Source organism: Cheilinus undulatus, linkage group 10 (assembly GCF_018320785.1).
Source record: "Cheilinus undulatus linkage group 10, ASM1832078v1, whole genome shotgun sequence".
NCBI classification, from domain to species: domain Eukaryota; kingdom Metazoa; phylum Chordata; class Actinopteri; order Labriformes; family Labridae; genus Cheilinus; species Cheilinus undulatus.
This window is the reverse complement of record NC_054874.1, coordinates 21,416,912-21,435,910: the sequence shown is the minus strand read 5'-3', so window position 1 is coordinate 21,435,910 and position 18,999 is coordinate 21,416,912. Positions and strand designations below refer to the sequence as shown.

At 38.9% G+C, this 18,999-nt stretch overlaps 1 protein-coding gene and 1 long non-coding RNA gene across 2 annotated transcripts; one reads left to right on the top strand and one right to left on the bottom strand.

Moving 5' to 3' along the window:
* LOC121516749 lies at positions 1-610 on the top strand. Its single transcript, XR_005992508.1, has 2 exons — positions 1-55; positions 166-610. It is a non-coding gene; the product is annotated as an uncharacterized LOC121516749 (long non-coding RNA).
* Positions 611-4,464: 3,854 nt separating this feature from the next.
* On the bottom strand, positions 4,465-17,188 carry si:ch211-153b23.7. The gene is made up of 7 exons (XM_041797056.1): positions 16,944-17,188; positions 11,678-11,828; positions 11,127-11,270; positions 8,795-8,920; positions 8,466-8,699; positions 8,082-8,207; positions 4,465-5,216 (listed from the first exon to the last, which is right to left on the bottom strand). The coding sequence occupies exons 1-7, from the start codon at positions 17,078-17,080 to the stop codon at positions 4,989-4,991; spliced, it is 1,146 nt and encodes a 381-aa protein (XP_041652990.1). The 5' UTR covers positions 17,081-17,188; the 3' UTR covers positions 4,465-4,988.
* Positions 17,189-18,999: the final 1,811 nt, after the last annotated feature.

Genomic DNA, 18,999 nt, shown 5'->3' with positions numbered 1-18,999 from the left:
TCTTAAGCTTTGCTCAGAGACAACTCCAGCGCCAGAGTATTCCCTTGCCTACATGGTATCTTGGCTCTCTAGCGACTCTGCTAACACTTATTGATGTTACTTGTAAGATTTCTATGTGCTCCAGTGACCCAGTTTCTAACCCTGCTCTCTCCTCCCTTTGTCCAGTGCCTCCATGTGCCATCAGTGCTCTGCCCAGCCACTGCCACGCTGCCACACTCAGGCACCGGACTCTCATACAGCCTCCACTGCCTCTCCTCATGTCTACAGCCCTCGCGTCTCACTGGATCCCCCTCACACGCCCTGGACCCTGAACCCTGAAGTCCCCCCTCCCTACTCCTGTGTTTCCTCAATAAAACCTGTAAAACTGCTTCCTCTGTCTCCGGCTCTGCTCCTGGGTTCAACTTGCAAACTACTGATAACTCAAATCATCACACTCTACATCTCTTGACCCCTACCATCATCCCTTCATCCCTTTACCCATAATCTCATCCTTACATATACCTTCATCCATTGACCTTTTCCTCAAACCTTGTTGCTCTGAATCTTTTTAGCTTTTGTACAGTGTTTGAACTTTGTTTTTTAAAGAAAAATGCTTTACAAATAAAATGTATTATATTACCCTTATCCCTACACCCCTCCATCCCCTAATCCTTATCCTCATCCCTACATCTCATCCCCACACACCTACAGTGCATTCAGAAAGTATTCAGACCCCCTTCACTTTTTTCCAGTTTGGTACTTTGCAGCCTGACGCTACAGTAAATATAAAAGAAAAGAAACATTTTTATTCTCATTAATCTCCACTAATTTCCCCATCATGACAAATTGAAAGCAGAATTATACAAATTTTGCTAATTTATTAAAAACAAAAAACTGAAACATCACACTGACATGATCATTCAGACGCTTTGCAAAAACACCTGAAATTGAGCTCCGTCCCTCCCATTTCTTTAGATCATCGCTGGGATGTTTCTACACCTTGACTGGAGTCCACCTGTATAAATTCAATTGACTGGACATGATTTGGAAAGGCATACACCTGTTGAACGAACAACCCCGCAGAGCTCAGAGACAGGATTGTTGCAAGGCACAGATCTGGGGAAATCTACAAAAAAAATTCTGCTCTACTGAAGGTTCCCAAAAGCACAGTGGCCTCCATAATTTTCAAATGGAAGTATTTTGTCACAACCACCGCTCCTCCAAGAGCTGGTCGCCTGGAAAACGGAGCAATCAGGGGAGAAGCAGTCTGAGGACTTTCTGAATAAAATGTACATCCCTTTACCCTTACCCTCATGCCAACATACTTTAACCCCTACCCTCATCCTTCACTTCCTAAATCTGATGACTGTTTCCTTCCTCATCATCTACTATCATCATGTTAATCTCTGTATCAATAACAAAAGCCTTCATATCATGTACAAAGGTTGTAAGTTTACTGTCAGTCAAAGACAATCTATTCGATTAAAGACTTCGTAAGAAAAGGATGGGTCTTTAGACTGAAATGGAAAAGAAGTGTATCTAAAGTGATTACACAAGAAAAAAAATCATTTGTTGTGAATTTCAGTGACAGTGATGGGAAAATGCTTAAGACTAAGGAAGCAACTTCAGATGAAACAACAGTTATTGAATAAGGACACACAAGTTTTTCTGAGGAAAGGCCTCACCTGCACAGTTGTTGATTGACAAACATTTAAAGCATGTCCAAAGAGACATGCCTGTTTACTGCATTCATGTGTGACTCAGGCTGAAGTTTTGGCTGCCAAGTTCCATTGAAATCTCTTCAATGAGTGTTTTTCTTTTCACTTTCAAAGGAAACTTGTGTGATAAGACACATTGACTTTATTGTATTAAAAGCAGCATTTTCATAAGAATGGTGTACAAGAAACATAACAATTTTACATTTTGATAGTATTTACAAAATAAGCTCAGTGTATTCTAAGGAGTGATGTCAAACAGCTGCAGTACTCTTCTATCTATATAGAGTTTAGTCTTAAAGGCCTTTTTAAAATTTTAACTCATTTGAAGTTTAAGTGAAGAGGATGATAAGGAAGATGATTCTGATTACAATCAGAAAGACGGAAGAAGAACAATGCAGCTGTTTGATATCACTGTTTAAAATGCATTACACAACATCAGCAGCCTACATGTACATTTGATCCAGTAAATATTCTCAACGTGTTGAAATCCAGTGTGTGACTTTGTACAACAAACATGAAAGACGCCAATATGGTCAACATTATACAGGGTTTGATTTTCAAAAGAAAATGTCTTATTACACTAATGTCTGACTTGTTGAGTGTTTTTAAATGAGATGTTCCAACCTTTTTGGATATAAACTAAACATTGCTAAAGACTGACACATACTACAACCCCCCACAACATTTGCTTTTTTTCTGCAAGATTTACCAAGAAAGCAGAAAAGCAGAAAGTAATTATCAGTGTGTTTTATTTTTGTGAATAGTTTTGGCCACAGAGTATAGAGCATATTCTTACATCCTGTACTGCAAGAGGAATAAAAAATCAAAATACCAGTCTCCTCCAACATTTTAACCATTTCGCTCCATCATTTTTTTTAAATTGAACATAAGAATGAAAAGATGGAAGTGAGCAGGGCTCATCAACTGGCAGGAAATGAATATTCATCACTTAAATTGCCCACTAAGCCCCCCCAATACCATCAAGAAAGAACAAAATACATCCATACATAAAAATTAAAAAGTCACTGTATTCTGGTCAATCAGTCAACAGAAGGATTAATAAGGCAATAAGCTTCTAAATTTTTGGGCCCTTTACTGCTGCCAGTAAACGCATCAACCTTGCCTTGTTTTGTTTATGCTTCTATTTTGTTGTTTCTAGTTTGATATACCATCAGGAAGGGGGAATTTTTTGGGCGTGCTCAAAAGTTTTTCTATTTCCTTCATTGATTGCTGTGTTTGAGAAGAAACTTCGATGAAGTTTTATGGTTTGTGTGTACAGGAAAAAGCAAAGGCCATGTTTAACATCCTTCAAATAAAAACCATTAAAGTCTACTTCCTGACTTCCTGGTGTGTTTTAATTGTCATCAAACTGTTGATGTGTGATGTCACTCATATTTGACACAGTGTGTGCTTTGGGTCATCAAGAAAAATCAATCATTAAGTGATCACAAATGGACCCAAGTTAATAAATTACTCAACTCAAAAAGCAGGTTGAGGAAATGGTGCAGTCCCATAGAAGAAACCCCTGATCACACATTCACACAAGAGTTGTGTTACTTTTCTAGATGTGATGAGGGCCTCATGTTGGTCGTTGCCTGGGGCCTCCACCTTACTAAAAATGCGTTTGCCCCTTAAGACCTTAAAGACAGGAGGAAAGAAGACATAAGGTTGGAAAGTAAGGGTGCAAATGATTGACAGAAAGATTCTAAAAAGATAGCATGGTGTTTGTTCAAGGAGCCGATAAGACATATAAGGACACATGCCAACAGCACTTGAAATAATTTATGTTATAGGGATAAAATAATTTGTCGACATGAATACAAAGCCTATAAAAGTGTTCTCTACTTGGTTTACTTTTTTATTGATTTTATAAATCAATCATGATCAATATTATTTGGCTGTTTTGACAAAAACAAAAAACACCTTAATGTAAAAGTGAAAACAAATTTCTCCAAAGTAATGTCAATCAAATAATAACATGTAATATCAAATAAGTGACTGCATAAATATTCACCCTCTTCTAGTCAGTCAAGTCTTCCACTTTACCATGGAGTTTCCCATATGCCTTTTGGTGAACTCCAGCTAAGATTTAATATGAGTTTTATCCAACGTTGGCTTTCTCTTTGCCACGCTACCCTAAAGCTTTGGCTGATGAAGAACTGCAACAGTTGTTGTATGCACAGTCTCTCCCATCTCAGCTGCTGAAGCTTGTAACTCCTTCAGAGTAGTCATAGGAGTCTTGGTGGCCTCTCTCACTAGTCTCCTTCTTGCACGGTCCCTCAGTTAGTGAGAATGCGGCCTAACTCAGGGGGAAGTTCAGTGCCCTGGAAATCTTTTTGTATCCATCCACTTACTAATACTTTTATAGCATTTTATCTGAATTGCTTGGAGTGTTCTTTTGTCCTCATGGTGTAATGGTAGCCAGGAAAACTGATTAACTAGGGACTGGACCTTCCAGACACAGTTGTCTTTATACTACAACTACTTGAGACACATTAACTGCACTCAGGTGATACGATTTTGCAAACTTTGAGACTCCTAGCATAAACTCCTAATTTATGTAAATTCACATGGCTCTGTGGAAATCTGTTCACTTTGACATAAATGAGTTTTTTTCTATAATTAATTTTGTCAACACCCCGACCATGATTGATTTATGAGATCAATAAAAAGGTAATACTTTTTATAGGCACTGAAAGGTGGTCAGCCTCTTCTCTCGTTAGGATGCTCAAGCAGGAAAACCAACACCAAACACTCTATATCTGGATGAATATTTCTTTTATTGTTTGAAATATGAATATACTTCCTTATTACATTATGTACCAAAAGTCTGAATAGTAAAAATGTATATATATGTATACAGTATACAGTGTGTAATTAAAAACGTGATGGATATATAAAAGAAGAAAAATATACTTGCTTTGTTAAATATAAGTCTGCAGTTGATCCTGTTAAATAGTTTACATAACAAATATGGACTACGAAAAGAGCGAACAATATTTTGACCCTGGATTTGTTCATGTTGAATATATCAAAAAGAAATGATAAAATGATATGTTGGATTTACAATGATAAGATAAAAGTGCTCTGAGTTACTATAAGATTGCATGAAGAGTCAAATATGACCCAAAATGTAGACTCACTGGATTGTACTCTACTTCTCTAAATAAGAGTCAGTGAAATCCATGAAAGGTTGTGACACATAAAGCAACACTCATTTTACAACGTTGATTAAAGCCATTATTAATCTGCATATTCTTTGTGCATGGCCTTTTTAAATTCCTCCCACTCTTAGTCAGACTCTTTGTCCCTGTTTGGGTGCTTGGGACAGAGTGGGTGGTGCTGCTTCCTTTTCTCCCCACTTTGTGTTCTCTTGTCTCCCCCCAGTGGTTGCTGCTCGTTATTGCAGCGATGGATCAACACAGGGTCTTTGCTCGCATGTGATTTCTTCAACAAAAGCCGCTGCAGCATCTGTTTGTCGGACCTCTCCCTTCTGAAGTCATCCTCGTACACCTTGAGCTGCAGGAAAGTCAGATTGACAGACAGTTGATAAAAAACATTCGAAAAATGTGAATTTTTGACTAAAAAACACAAACAAGTCTTCAAAAATTTTATGAATAGAAACAAAAGTAATAAACTTTCAACTTTCACTGTCATGTATCTATGTGCTCTCGCACCCATGCTTTGATTTTAAGGACACACCAACACACGTGATGGTTTCACAGCACTTAGGCTCAGTCCCTTCTCTAACTTTTCCCCCTACTACTCGGTTAAGTTCTCAGCCTGTGGTGACTGTTGTGAATTTGTCTAGCACACAGTCTGTGATTCACTCTGCCCAGCTCCATGGTCACATGTTATCCTAACTGAGGAGTCCTTTCAAAAAAGTAACCGTCTGTAAGGTTTGATTACACACCAGTATAGCTCTGCTTTCTTTACATGCAGGATAATGTCCCAGTGAGAAAAAAGATGGAAAATATGGTGCCAGTGTCAGCTGGTATGTTCAGTGTCACTATACTATATTGATGCTGGCACCTGCACTTGTGGTCATTGGTGCCAGATGTATCAGCACTTAAACTGGTACAGTGCCTATATGAAGTATTCACTCCCTTGGGTGTTTTACTCTTTCACTGGTTCTATAAATCAGTCATAGTCAATGTATTTTGGCTGTTTTGTAAAAGAAAAAATTGACAGAAAAACTTCTTCAGTGTCAAAGTGAAAACAGATTTCAACAAAGTAATGTCAATTACACAAAATACGTATTTACCCCTTTAAGAGTGGCTGACAAAATGCAACAGAGGTCCAGCCAACTGGTGCTAGTAAACTCACAATTAATGAAATGGGATCACCTGAGCACAGTGAAAATGTGTCTCAAGTTATTGTAGTATAAAGACACCTGTGCCTGGGAAGTCCAGTCACTGTTTAATTAGTATTCCTGGCTACCATTGCACCATGAAGATAAAAGAACACTCCAAGCAACTCAGAAAAAATGTTATTAAAAAGTCAGGGGATGGATACAAAACATTTCTAAGGCACTGAATATCACCTGGAGTTCATTGTAATTCATCATCAAGAAATGGAAGGACTATAACACACGTGTAAATCTGCCTACATCAGGCCACCTTACAAACTGAGTGACTGTGCAAGAAGGAGACTAGTGAGAGAAGCCAGCAAGACACCTCTGACTACTCTGAAGGACAGCAGATGAGATGGGAGAGATTCTGCAAACAAGAGCTGTTCTTCACCAGTCAAAGTTCTACGGGAGTATGGCAAAGAGAAAGCCTCTGCTGAAGAAAACTCAGATTAAATATCACCAAAAGTCACATAGGAGACTCCATGGTCAAGGAGGAGAATTTACTTTGGTCTCATGAGACCAAATTGGTGCTTTTCGGCCAGCAGATAAGATGCTTTGTTGTACCAAACACTGCACATCACCACAAACACACCATCCCCACTGTGATACAATGTGGAAGCAGCATCATGCTGTGGGGATGCTTCTCGGCAACCAGCCATAGAAGGCCTGTAAAGGTGGAGGGTTAAATGAACGCGGCAAAAAATAGCATACAGTGAAAGCTAAACAAAACCGGTTTTAAGACAGCAAAATGAAGGTTCTGGAGTGGCCGATTAAAAGTTCAGACCTCAATCTAATAGAGAATTTGTGGCTAGACTTGAAAAGGGGGGTGGGGAAAAATTGCAGTGTGCAGATAGACAAGCCTGATTGACACCCATTCACACAGACTCAGGGCTGTGATTGCAACCAAAGGTGAATCTACTAAACACTGACTTGAGGGGGTTCAAGGCTAAAAAAATCCAAGGGGATGGATACTTTTTATTGGCACTATACCAGTAAACTGATTGTTCTAGAATAAATCTTTTTTCGTCATGTTTCAACAACCAAAATCTCTCAAAAAGAAGCAAAATATATTTATTTATATATGTCTAATATGTATTGTAAAATATTTAGCAAAGTAACAGTTACACCAAATGACTTATTTGGTGTTAAAAGAAATACTTAATTCACATAAACAGTTACATTTTATTATTTTTAAAGCTTTAATGCCACCAAAACATGACCAAGTTCACTTTATTCATGAGTTTACTGACCCCTTGAAATGGCCCAGAATAAAGGCCAAAGCAGGAGAAAGGTTCATATTAGTTATTTGTTCAGGGGGGCCCTGGTAGTCCAGGGGCCTTACTTTGCCTAATGTTTTAGTCAGACCTATAGGTTTCATGCAATCATGTGATCCTGAATGTCTGCTGGGGGTCAGGAAGTAGGGGGCTGTCTTTAGGAATGAATGGAAATGGAGGAAAGTTAGTAATTTACGGTTCTAAATGGATCTCTACACTGCAATTAACATCAGAAAATTTCTACATAATATTTAATGCAATACCTACACTTTACAAGAAAGGCATTTTTACCAGAGTTTAACAGATTTACCAAAGGGACAGATACTTTCTATAGGCACTACATACTGGTCGTTCTAGTATATTGGCTGCAGCAAATGTTTTAGATGGAAAAAAATATTAGATGTGCATTTTATACACCATAGTTGTGGTAAATTAAACAAGTTCTTCATTCTGAGCCTTTAAAAGAGATGTGGAGCTCTGTGAATATGGTGCTACAGCCTTTGAGATGTTTCAGAATTCATATTATTAATGAATGTGGTGATTTGTTTGAACAAAACCTCCACTAAAGAGTCTAAGAGTAAACAGTCTGACATGGTATTTAAGCGTCTGTTACGGTGTAATCAGTGAATTTTATTTGCTTCAGCACATTATATCTTTGCTCAGCTGATCCCTGGTTTAACTATAGGTATGTTACATAAGCAGTGAATGTGTTCATGTAACTCTGTATGAGTGTGCATTTGTAGATATTTGAAACAGTACCTGTTCTTGCAGTAGTGCCACCTGTTGGCGCATTTCCTCCCTCTTTTTCTTCAGTCTGCGGTTCTCCTGCAGAGTGTGTTTGTGGTCGTTGTGCTCCGTCTCGTACTCTGCTTCATAAATCTGAGTCTGCTGACAGAAGACACCAGAGTGGCAGTGAGCCAATATCAGAGCCGTATCTTTTGATCTGCAGGTTTTTATTATTAAGCTGTGAGCAAATAACAGAGCAGCACAGAGACACCACTAGGTGGCCTCGTTCACTGACTAATCCTCTGTGAGGCATCCAGCAAATCTTCCCCTGGCAACAGTGAGTTGACATCAGTTCTTCTTTTCTTCTCATCAGAAATGGGAACAGTGTTTGATGCTGTGCAGAAGAGAGCAGCCCACCTGACACCTCAGAGCCTCCAGCTGTTCTTTAAGATCTTGCACTTCTTGATGGGAGTCTCCCAGAGCTCCATGTTGGGTGTTGCTGCTGCTCTGACTTTTTCTCTGCTGCCCTGTCTCAAGGTTTATAGGAGCAGGGAAAAAGGAGCATGAGGGGTTGTATACAGGTACAGGACTTCCAGGAGGATTACTGTTTGGACACGCCACAGGACCACGTACCACAGGGGTGAAGCCACCCTGTCGCAAAGACACGAGATAAACAAACTTAAGTCACAAAGTTGAGAAGACTGGAAACAACGACATAATTAGACATGCATTAACAGGTACCACACCTGTTTGGTAGCAGTGTAGTCTTTGTCCGCATGGATCCTGTTTTCCAGTAGTCTGATGTATTCCTGAAGCTCTTGGTTCTTCTTCAGCTCCTGCATCAATGCCTGCTCATAGTACTCCTTTGCACTCTGCAGACACAAACAGAATATAGCAACACATAAATCTGCCTACATTACCCATAATTAAAGAGGTCTCCCAAATACGGAACTTACTTTCCACTAAACAGTATGTTAAACTATGTATGTGTGATTGTGTATGTGTGTATGTATGTGTGATGTTGATTTAAGACGTTTCAACTTCTCACCAGTATCTGGGTCTAGTGCACAGTGGCAGATTTAGAAATTCTGCCCCCCCCCTTAAATTCTTATTTATCAAAGAAAGTTCTACTTAAAACTTGATGTAAAAAAACAACCAAAATTACTATTTAGGAAAGTTTTTTATACAGAAATGTTCAGTCAGATTTCAAAGTGTCCATTTAGAGACTCGAAATAGACATCTGGTAGCCAAATGTCATCAGAGCTATCTAATACTAAGTCTGTAAATTTATTTCAATAGCAAATGTCTATTTACTCAAAGAAAAAAAAAGATTTGTTTCATTTTGGATTATCTTTTTTGGTCATGTTTTAACAACCAAAATCTCTGAAAAAGTAGCAAAATATATTTATCTTTATATGTGTATAATATGTATTGTAAAATATTTAGCAAAGTAACAGTTACACCGAATGACTTATTTGATATTAAAAAAAGACTTAATTCAAAACAGATACATTTTATTATTTTTAAGACTTTGATGCCACTAAAACATGACCAAGTTCACTTTATTCATGAGTTTACTGACCCCTTGAAATTGTCCAGAATACAGGACAAAGCAGGAGAAAGGTTCATATTTGTTATTTGTTTGGGGGGGGGGGGGGTAGGCCCCTGGACTCATGCAATCATGTGATCCTGAATGTCTGTTGGGGGTCAGGAAGTAGGGGACTGTCTTTAGGAATGAATGGAAATGGAGGAAAGTTAGTAATTTACGGTTCTACGCTGCAATTAACACCAGAAAATTTCGACATAATATTTAATGCAATACCTACACTTTACAAGAAAGGCATTTTTACCAGAGTTTAACAGATTTACCTGGCATGGAGGTGATCAATGTCTCAGATACTCTCCTAGTGTCGTCTAGTAAGATGAAGGGAGACAGAAGTCTAGCAGCGCCACTTTGACATATATTAACATATATCAGCTGAATAAACCTTTTGTGGTTATTGACTGAGTGATGATGTGTCATTCACAATCAAGCCTGTTTAACAAAACAGCTTTTTTATGTTAGCCACTGTAGCTAGCTCCAATTTGAGTGTCAGTTTCCTTTCCTCCATCCTGCCGTTATTTAATCCGCATTTAAAAAGCTAAACTGTGACCAACATAGAGCAGTCTGGAAACCAAACGACCAGCTCTACTGAGATGAGCCAACTGGTCTGGATCTCTTAAAAGAAAGGGATTTCCCATCACGACTACGAGAGGTTAGCTATGACGGGGCAAGACTAGAGGCTAATGAGACAGACATCGGCTGAGGAAACACAGGTAACTTCAGAGTTTAATGTGCTTAAGCATGACAAAACTATACTGAACCAAACGCAACTGTTTATTGAAAATGGACCAAACACAAGTATTGTGTGACACCGCTCGTCCAGGCCTTAAAAGGAGGCCTTTTATTAGAGTTTCACTATGTAGAAATCACTCCCTGTCCTCCAAGGGGAGTCCTCGGCAAAGAATCAATAGCAATAGTTCAATCGGCACTAGACAAAAGAAGGGCAAAGAGCTGCACAAAACTTCTTCTGACCAGCTTTGGTGAGAGTCTGACTACCAACTGGCTCCTATGATAGTGAACAACAATAACCACTGTTTGTTGATCTCACAGTATGCAGTTTACTACCCAGGGCTGCACACGCCTTCTACGTTATAAAATGTGTTGCTCTTATTGGCCTGTAGTCACCCTCTGACTTTTTAAACGGTTCTGGCCTTCTTAAACACTGACAGTGGACTGTCCGCTACATTGATGTGAAATATATCACATGAATATGTGAAATGGTCTATCTGGCATGTCAGGTTAAAAACAGCTTGTAACGTTGATGTGTACTAAAAAATGAAGAGCATCGTGGAAACCACAGACATCTATGTATGGTTGTGCAGTTTTAGTTAGCTTCACTGCCTCAAAACACTCTGAAAAGGTCCATTAGCCAAGAAACACCCAAACCATAGGGAAATGTATTGGTATGGCAACACAACATTGAAAAATATTGACAGCTTAGGTGTACATTTCTTACAGCTGTGTTGCATGTTTACCTGCTGGTGCTCCACTTTGAGCAGCAGTCTGCTGTTGAGTTGTTTGATGGCGTTGTTTTCCAGCTCCAGAGCTTCCAGGCGGTGCTGCAGACCCAGTGTGGCACTGCGGTACACCTGGTCCCATTCCTCATTCAGCTTCATCAGCTGTAACACACCATCATCCTTGTTATCGTGACATTACCATGACTACTACTGCCTGTACCACAGCCCGTCACTTACGTCATTGTTACCACTGAGTCTGTTGCTAAAACAATGTGGGATTCAGGAAGTGAATTTAGGTCAGAGAGGTTAAAAATTTTACTGTCTATACATCACAGCTGACAGAGTCAATTTCAATTTAAGCAGTGTCTAATTCAGATCACTAACTGAGGCTGTATAATCATGTAAAATGTAACTTTTATGATGATTTTTCACAGCTTGGCAGAAGTTTTCACACATCGCCCACTCTTCTCCTCTGTCTTTTAGAGAACTAAATGTAATCGCCAACATCAGCAGCACAAATGTGAACCTGCAGATAATCTGCACCAGTTTAAGAGGATTTTTTCGTTTACCTCTTTGTTAACTCTGCGCAGCTCTGTGTTCTTGTTGAGCAGCAGCAGTTTCTCCTGGTCATTGGAGGTGACAGTCATACTCTCTGTGATCAGAGTCACCTGCTCCTCTGTGGACAGCAGCCTGTCACCCACGGGATTCGCCTCAGCAGGCCTAGAGAGACAGAGTTGCACAGGTACATTTATTTGCACCATGAATAAAGATAGGAGGAAGAACATTAGTGGAGGATATCCATTAATAAGCAAAGCATGTCCGCACAAAAGAATGTCAGAGTACTTTTGCACACCCACTCACACAGAGTGCACTTACAGAGAATCGAATGTGAGCTATTATGCACACCCACGCACACACAGTCACATTATGCACTCAAGACTCACACACAGTGGTGCATTTTTTTTGCACCTCCATTCCTAGCCAATCAAGATCACTGTTTACTATGGGATGTGTTAGCATATCGATAGCCTCTGGAAAAAATGTGTGTGACGATCCCAGGAAAATCTTGATTTCTGTGGAACCACTTGAAGAGAAGAGAAATATTTGGAATGATTAATTAGTATAACCAGCTTTCTTTCCAGCATCCTGCTCTGAAAGTAATTGCTCTTAGCGAAGCTCAGAGATCGAAAACCCAGAGGGGAACCTGTTCATTGAAAAAACACACAACTCCGCCTGTAGCGCCCAAGGCTGCAACACACAAACATAAGTGCTGATGTAACCTCTGCTGCTAAGTACTGTAAAGAGTCACAATCTGTGATCACCTCTCATCCCCCTTAAGGCTAAACTCCCCCGCAAACACATGCTTTCATCCACTTACATACAGCGTCCTGCTGTGTGAAAAATGGTGTTACACAAGAACACCGAGATGTATTTTCAGGTCAAGGAAGTACCAGTGGAAAGATGCATGAATATTTAAATGCCAAAACAATTTATAAAAAGAAACTTCTTCCGTTAAATAAGAAGTTAAGCAGATTTCTCATCACATTTTTACAAAAACAAGACAGGTTAAGTTTATCTGTAAAGAGCCCATGTGCAGCATTAAACATGAACGTTGTCATTTGATGCACTTTTATAGAGTAAGCTTAACACTAATTCACGTCTGGTTTTAATGACTTAAAAGTTCAAGAAAGCAGGTAACATAATAAGATTTTTAGTGCCGCTGCTCGGTGGTTATATGTATACTAGTAAATGAGGACGAAATTATTACCCCCCCATGGAAGTTGAGTTTTTTAAGTGCTGTTAAACAGAGCAAAGGATTTTTAACACAGCTTTTCCAGACATCCTAGTTTTATTTTGGTTGCTAACATTATTTACTTTGCACACAGAAACAAGACGATTTCCTGAAAACAAAAACTACCAGGGTCAAAATTATTAGCCCCCTTTAGAACTGCCCTTTTTGTTGAGCCAGTGCTCAAAGCTTGTAAAATAAAGTTCAAACTGAGGGTTATCTTGCAATTTATACACAGAATTAAAACTTCAGTTATGGTTTGAGATGTCACTGGAGAAAGCAAAACTGCTCAAGCTCTATCAGGTTGCAAGGGGATTAGGCGTGAGCAGCCCTTTTCAAGTCCAGCTACAATCTTTATGCATTGGATTGAGGTCTGACTGGCCACTACAGAAGATTCCCCTTGCTGTTTTTTAAATCATTTCTGTGTAGCTTTCGCTGCATTTTTTGGGTTTCCTATATTTTGTCCATTTCATTTCACTCTCTACCTATACATGCCTTCCCGGGCCTGCTGCTGAGAAGCACCCCCTCAGCATGATGCTGCCATCACTGTGCTTCGCAGTGGTGATGTGTCCTGTCTGATTGGCCAAAAAGCCTCATTTTGGTCTCATCAGACAAAAGAACTTTCTTTTCATATGACCATGTAATCTCCCACATGCTGAAATTTGAGTTTTCTTTAAGAGCGGTTTTCTTTTTGCCACTTTCCAATAAAACTTTGACTGGTGTGGAGAACCCAGGCAACAGTTGCTGTATGCAGAGTCTCTGTCATCTCAGCTGCTGAGGCTTGTAACTCCTTCAGAGCAGTCATAGGGGTCTTGGTGGTCCCTCTCACTAGGCTTCTTCTTGTGCAGTCACTTACTCTGTGAGGACGGCCTGATCTAGGCAGATTACTTGATGATGGATTTAACTGATTTCCATAGGGTGTTCAGTGCCTTGGAATTTTTATTTTTGTCTCAATCCCCCGACTTAAAGTTTTCGATAAGCTTTTCTCTGAGTTGCTCAGAGTGTTCTTTTGTCTTCATGGTGTAATGGTAGCCAGGAATACTGATTAACCAATGACTGGACCTTCCAGACACAGGTGTGTTTATACCACAATCACTTGAGACACATTAATTGCACTCAGGTGTTCCCCATTTCACTAGTTGTGAGACTCCTAGCAGCAACTGGCAGGACCTCTGTTGAATTAGGACAATCACTTTGAAGATGGTGAAAATTTATGCAGTCACTTATCATGATTTTATTTAACTGACATTACTTTGTAGAAATATATTTTCACTTTGACATTCCAGAGTTTTCCTATTCAAAAAAAAACAAAAAAAAAGCAAATTATATTGACCATGATTGATTTATAAAACAATCAAAGGGTTAAACATGCAAGGGGGTGAATACTTTTATTGGCCCTGTATGTATTTAAATGTTTTAAGTATTTTAAATTCAACAATCTGGGAAACATACTGAATTACATTTCTTACCAAGAGAAAATTTAGAAACTTTATGTCATCCTCATGTCTGTCAGCTGTCTCTCGTCAGCTATATCCAGCCGCTTAGCTCAGCATGAAAACAGGAAACAGTGGGGTTTTCCAAAAATAACACAGAACGCATAAAAGAACGAAGAGGAAGGAAAAAGAAAATCCAGTGAGTTAGGGCTTTTAAATGGATTATGTGGGGACTATTTCTTAGCTGGGAGCAAAGATTTTCTGTTTTTTTTTTGATGGATGCTTAGCAGCACAGTAAAAAACCCCACAAAAACACACTGAAAAATAACAATTGGGGACCTACTTACTTCAGCTGCTAGAAGATAATTGAATTGTGTTATTCAATTCAAGTTAACTTCAAGCAACTTGATAACTTCAGTCGAAAGTAATTACATTTCAGTTCACAAGAAGCCCTTTTTAGCCTGTCCTAGAATCGTCTTTTAGAGCTCAGCTGGTTTTTGCTTAAAATGTGAAAAATTTTAGAGTGCTCAATTTTTTTGTTAAAACTTTACGTTTTTAAGTAGTGAAATATACTTTTAAGAGTCGTGATGTAAGCAAACAGCAACAAGAGACCGGTGCAATTATGGAGGAAGAGATTAGCATGGATGCTGCTAGAGAATCAGTTTTATCAGAACTTGATGACATTTCTTTGTTAAAATAAGAACAAAGAACAGCAGGGAATTGTTTTCTTTTCAAAAACGACAAAAGTCTACAGCCGCCATGGTTCACGTTATGCAGTTCTCTATGGAGTGTACTCCTCGGTAGCAGCTACGATGCCATGTGTCTTGTTGCTCTAATTGACCCATAAAGTCTGACAGACAGGACGTTCATCCAATCACCCTCTGAGTTGTTTTTTTCAAAGGCTCTGCCCTTTCCCAAACACTGTCTATGGGAGGTTTTCAAGATGGATGTTTGAAACATATTCATCTGGCATTTTAAGTTACATTTATGTTGCTACGTGTTCCTTATCCACTGAAATCGTCCCTTATTTCTTCCACAGGCTTTAATCTTGAATATTTAACACTAAAGGTAGGCCAAATTAAGAGGTTACAATTGATGTTAAGTGAAAAGTGCACACTGTGCAAAAAAGTGTCTACGAAAGTGCAAAAGTGTCTAAAGCCAACAGGTGAGGCTTCTCCTACTGGGTACTGTTAACTTTAGACTAAAAACGTGTTCAATCAACCAATAAAAAAATGGAGTTGAAATTGCTCATCTCAGTGTTTATAACTACATTCGATGGTTCAGTCTTACAGTGAAGTTTTAAAGGTGTTACCAGTCATGTTTTTCTGACTTTCTTACCAGGCTAGCTGTTTGCATTTGTTTACAGTTTTTATGCTAAGCTAAGCTAACTAGCTGTTAGTTGTATGTACAAACATGAGAGTGGGTTCAATCCGTATTTAACTTATTCAAGCTTAAAAAGAGCATCACAGGCAGGAAAGGGACAATTATGAAACATTATCCTTGAGCTAGGTTATGTCCTCCATTAACAAGATTGCTTTTTTTAATAAAGGCAAAATCCACGTGGACTAACCACGTCCTCAAAATGAGTTACAGCACAATATAAAAGTTGAATCTAAATGTACACCCTGTACCATCTGCCTTTCCTCTGGGCTCAACAAGGCAGGACAGAGCAGGCTGTTTATGACCACTAATGACTGAATCCTCCACACTGAACCAGCAGTTCTGTGTAGGATGAAAGCAGAAGCTAAAACAAATGAAATGGAGCCTAATTTTAGCGGCGAGTACGAGCTCAAAATGTTAACATACCCGTGTCCAATACCCTGTCTTGGCAAGTCAGCACAGTGTACTGAGCCATCCTTTAGGGACCACACCAGTCTGCCTGATCCACACTTTTTTTCTCTCTCTCTTTGTCTCTCTGACAGCCGAAACAAACTGTGTGACCCAGTTTCACTAAGTTTTCAATCGTCTTGGAAGGACACCAAAATGCCACTGCAATATGGTAATTCAGTGCTGTGAATAATGATAAAGAGGGAGATCATATCTTTCCTTCTTGCTGGTGGCAAAACTGACAAAAGGGAGACTAGATTTGTCTAAACAGGTCTGTGGCGGTAGTGTGGACGTCTGTGTCAGACTAATCATGTATGCCCATGCTGAGACATATGACATAAGAAAACCAGGAGTGTATTCTGGGCTTAAGATCATATAATTGATGTCACTTTATCAGCTATTTTTTGGCACAATGGAGCCATTGTTGTGTCATTTCTAATGACCTCATGGGGAACTCCACAGTGACGTTTTATTTCCCCCCACTCATTAAAAATCTCCATTTAACTATCTGAACATCTCTTGTTTTTCAGAGAAATATGAATAGTTCCTGGAATAATCTGTTAAAATGAAAGCCTCCAGATGAACAAATCACCCAGTGAGAGTTTCACACTGCATTTTAAAGCAAAAGAATAAACTGAGGGAGCTTTAATTTAACTTTCTGGTATTAATAAATACAAAAAACTTGATGAATAAGATTGTTATAAATAAAGTATTTTATTGACATTGTTACACAAGTCTGTGTTCCTGTTTTTGTGCCCACCCCGTATGTAAAAATGATGGACGTACCATACTTCTGCTGATTTGTGCTCCTCTTGGTTCTGAGGGAGGCTGCTGCCACTCGGTGAAGTATCTTTCTGAGTTCCTGCTGCTAAGGAGGAAGACAACGACGAGGATGACGACAAGGACAGAATATCTCCATCCATGGCAGATCAGTTTAACAAATCTTTAAAGTGTACGAAAGAAAGTTAAAACACAGCCACACACAGGTTTGTCTCGTGTCGTGTAAGTGTGTGGTGGAAAGTAAATAGTGTTGTCAGTATTGATACGTAGCAAAAGAGGAAGAACAGGCGCATAGGAACAGGAAGTGACACTGACACTGGTTTCAGAAATGTTAAAGAGGGCCTGTCCCAGTCTGGTGAATTGTTTGAATTTACTATACCTCACACAATCAGACTGAACAATGCTCAAAAGTTTACTCATTTGGGTTTAGATCATTTGGACATTTTGGGAAATTCCACTTGCTGATGTGTGTTCACGTGTTTGTCTGTTCTGCTCTTACGTGACTCAATATGGAGCAAACTGAACAGATTTTGGATTTGATTATACATTGCATATGTAATTGATAAAGATGGTTAACGCATACATTTATTCATGACAGGTAATGATAGGGTCAGGCTGATTGCACTAACAAGTCTGCTCATTACCAGGATTGAAGCGAGCTCCCGCAGGTTAATTAGTAAATCACACGCTCATCCAAGGGACAATCAAGTAAATTAAAGGATTTTTGTTAATTATCCCCCTCTTAGTCATACTAAGCTATCTTTTATTAATGCTAAGAGAATTAATTTGCCAAACTCGTTTACTACTCTGTCGCCTTCACCAGCCAAGTCGGAGAGATTCAGTGAGCGGTAAGGACAGTGTTGGAGAAAAAGTGTTTAATAGCAAAAACAGCTGCAGCTCAGAGGCCAAGACATTCGATGTCCCTACGAGTAAAATTATATATTTATTATTGTGAACATGAATTTATTTATTTATTTTATTTTCAAAATCTTCAAAAGTCATTATGGCTATAAACATTTGAAACAAACAAATTAAAGCTTTCTTTAGTCCATCCTAATCTGAATTTCAGGCTTTAAAAATGTAAGACAGTTAACAAGCTTCTGCAAAAGGTTATTAGTTTTGTTTTAAGTCATGTATTATCATATATATCTCTGAGTTTGGTTTAGAATTGAACACAGACTTGGGTGCAAGTAAATTGGGTGAAATTACTCAGCCTTGATCCACAAGAACATGTCAGTGCATAAGTAATCCACACCTACGTAATCCAAACAAACGTTACCAACCAGTACACGATCCACACGTATGTCATACCTTAGCAAGAATTAACTGTATTACTGACAAGATGTTGCTATGTTGCCCATGTCTTTGGAAATAACGTCTGAGACGTCAACGCCACCTCTAAATCAAAATGCATTGTGTAGCGTTGTTCTCCACATTAAATATAATAGAACTTTTTTTGTTTTTAACACATACACACGTGGACAGCATTGTTGGTCCTCTTCTGTTAAAGGAAAACCCACAGTGGTCACGGAAATAGCTTGAAACTGACAAAAGTAATAACAAATTAAAACTTACTGAAAATGAATGAAAATCAGACATTGCTTTTGAATTGCTGTTCAACAGAATCATTAAAACCAACAAACAAAAAAACTAAGGAAACTGGCCTGGACAAAAATGATGGTACCCCTAGAAAATATATTAAATAATCTGGCCATAGGGCCATGTTAAACTAAAGTGTGTCCTGTAATTAGCATCACAGGTGTCTTCAAAGTTGTAGCTAATCAGTCAGTCTTCCTCTTCAAAGGTCAAAAAATAGTCTACTGTTTGGTATCATGGTGTGTACTACACTGAACATTGAGCAAAATTATAGACATGCATGTTAAAGGTAAAGGCTATAAGACCATCTCCAAACAGCTTGATGTCCCTGTGACTACAGTTGCACATATTCAGCAGTTTAAGCTCCATGGGACTGTAGCCAACCTCTCTGGACAAGGTCGCAAGAGGAAAATTGGTAGCCAAAGGGCCAAGAACAAGTTCCAGAGAGATTAGAGTTGAACTCCAA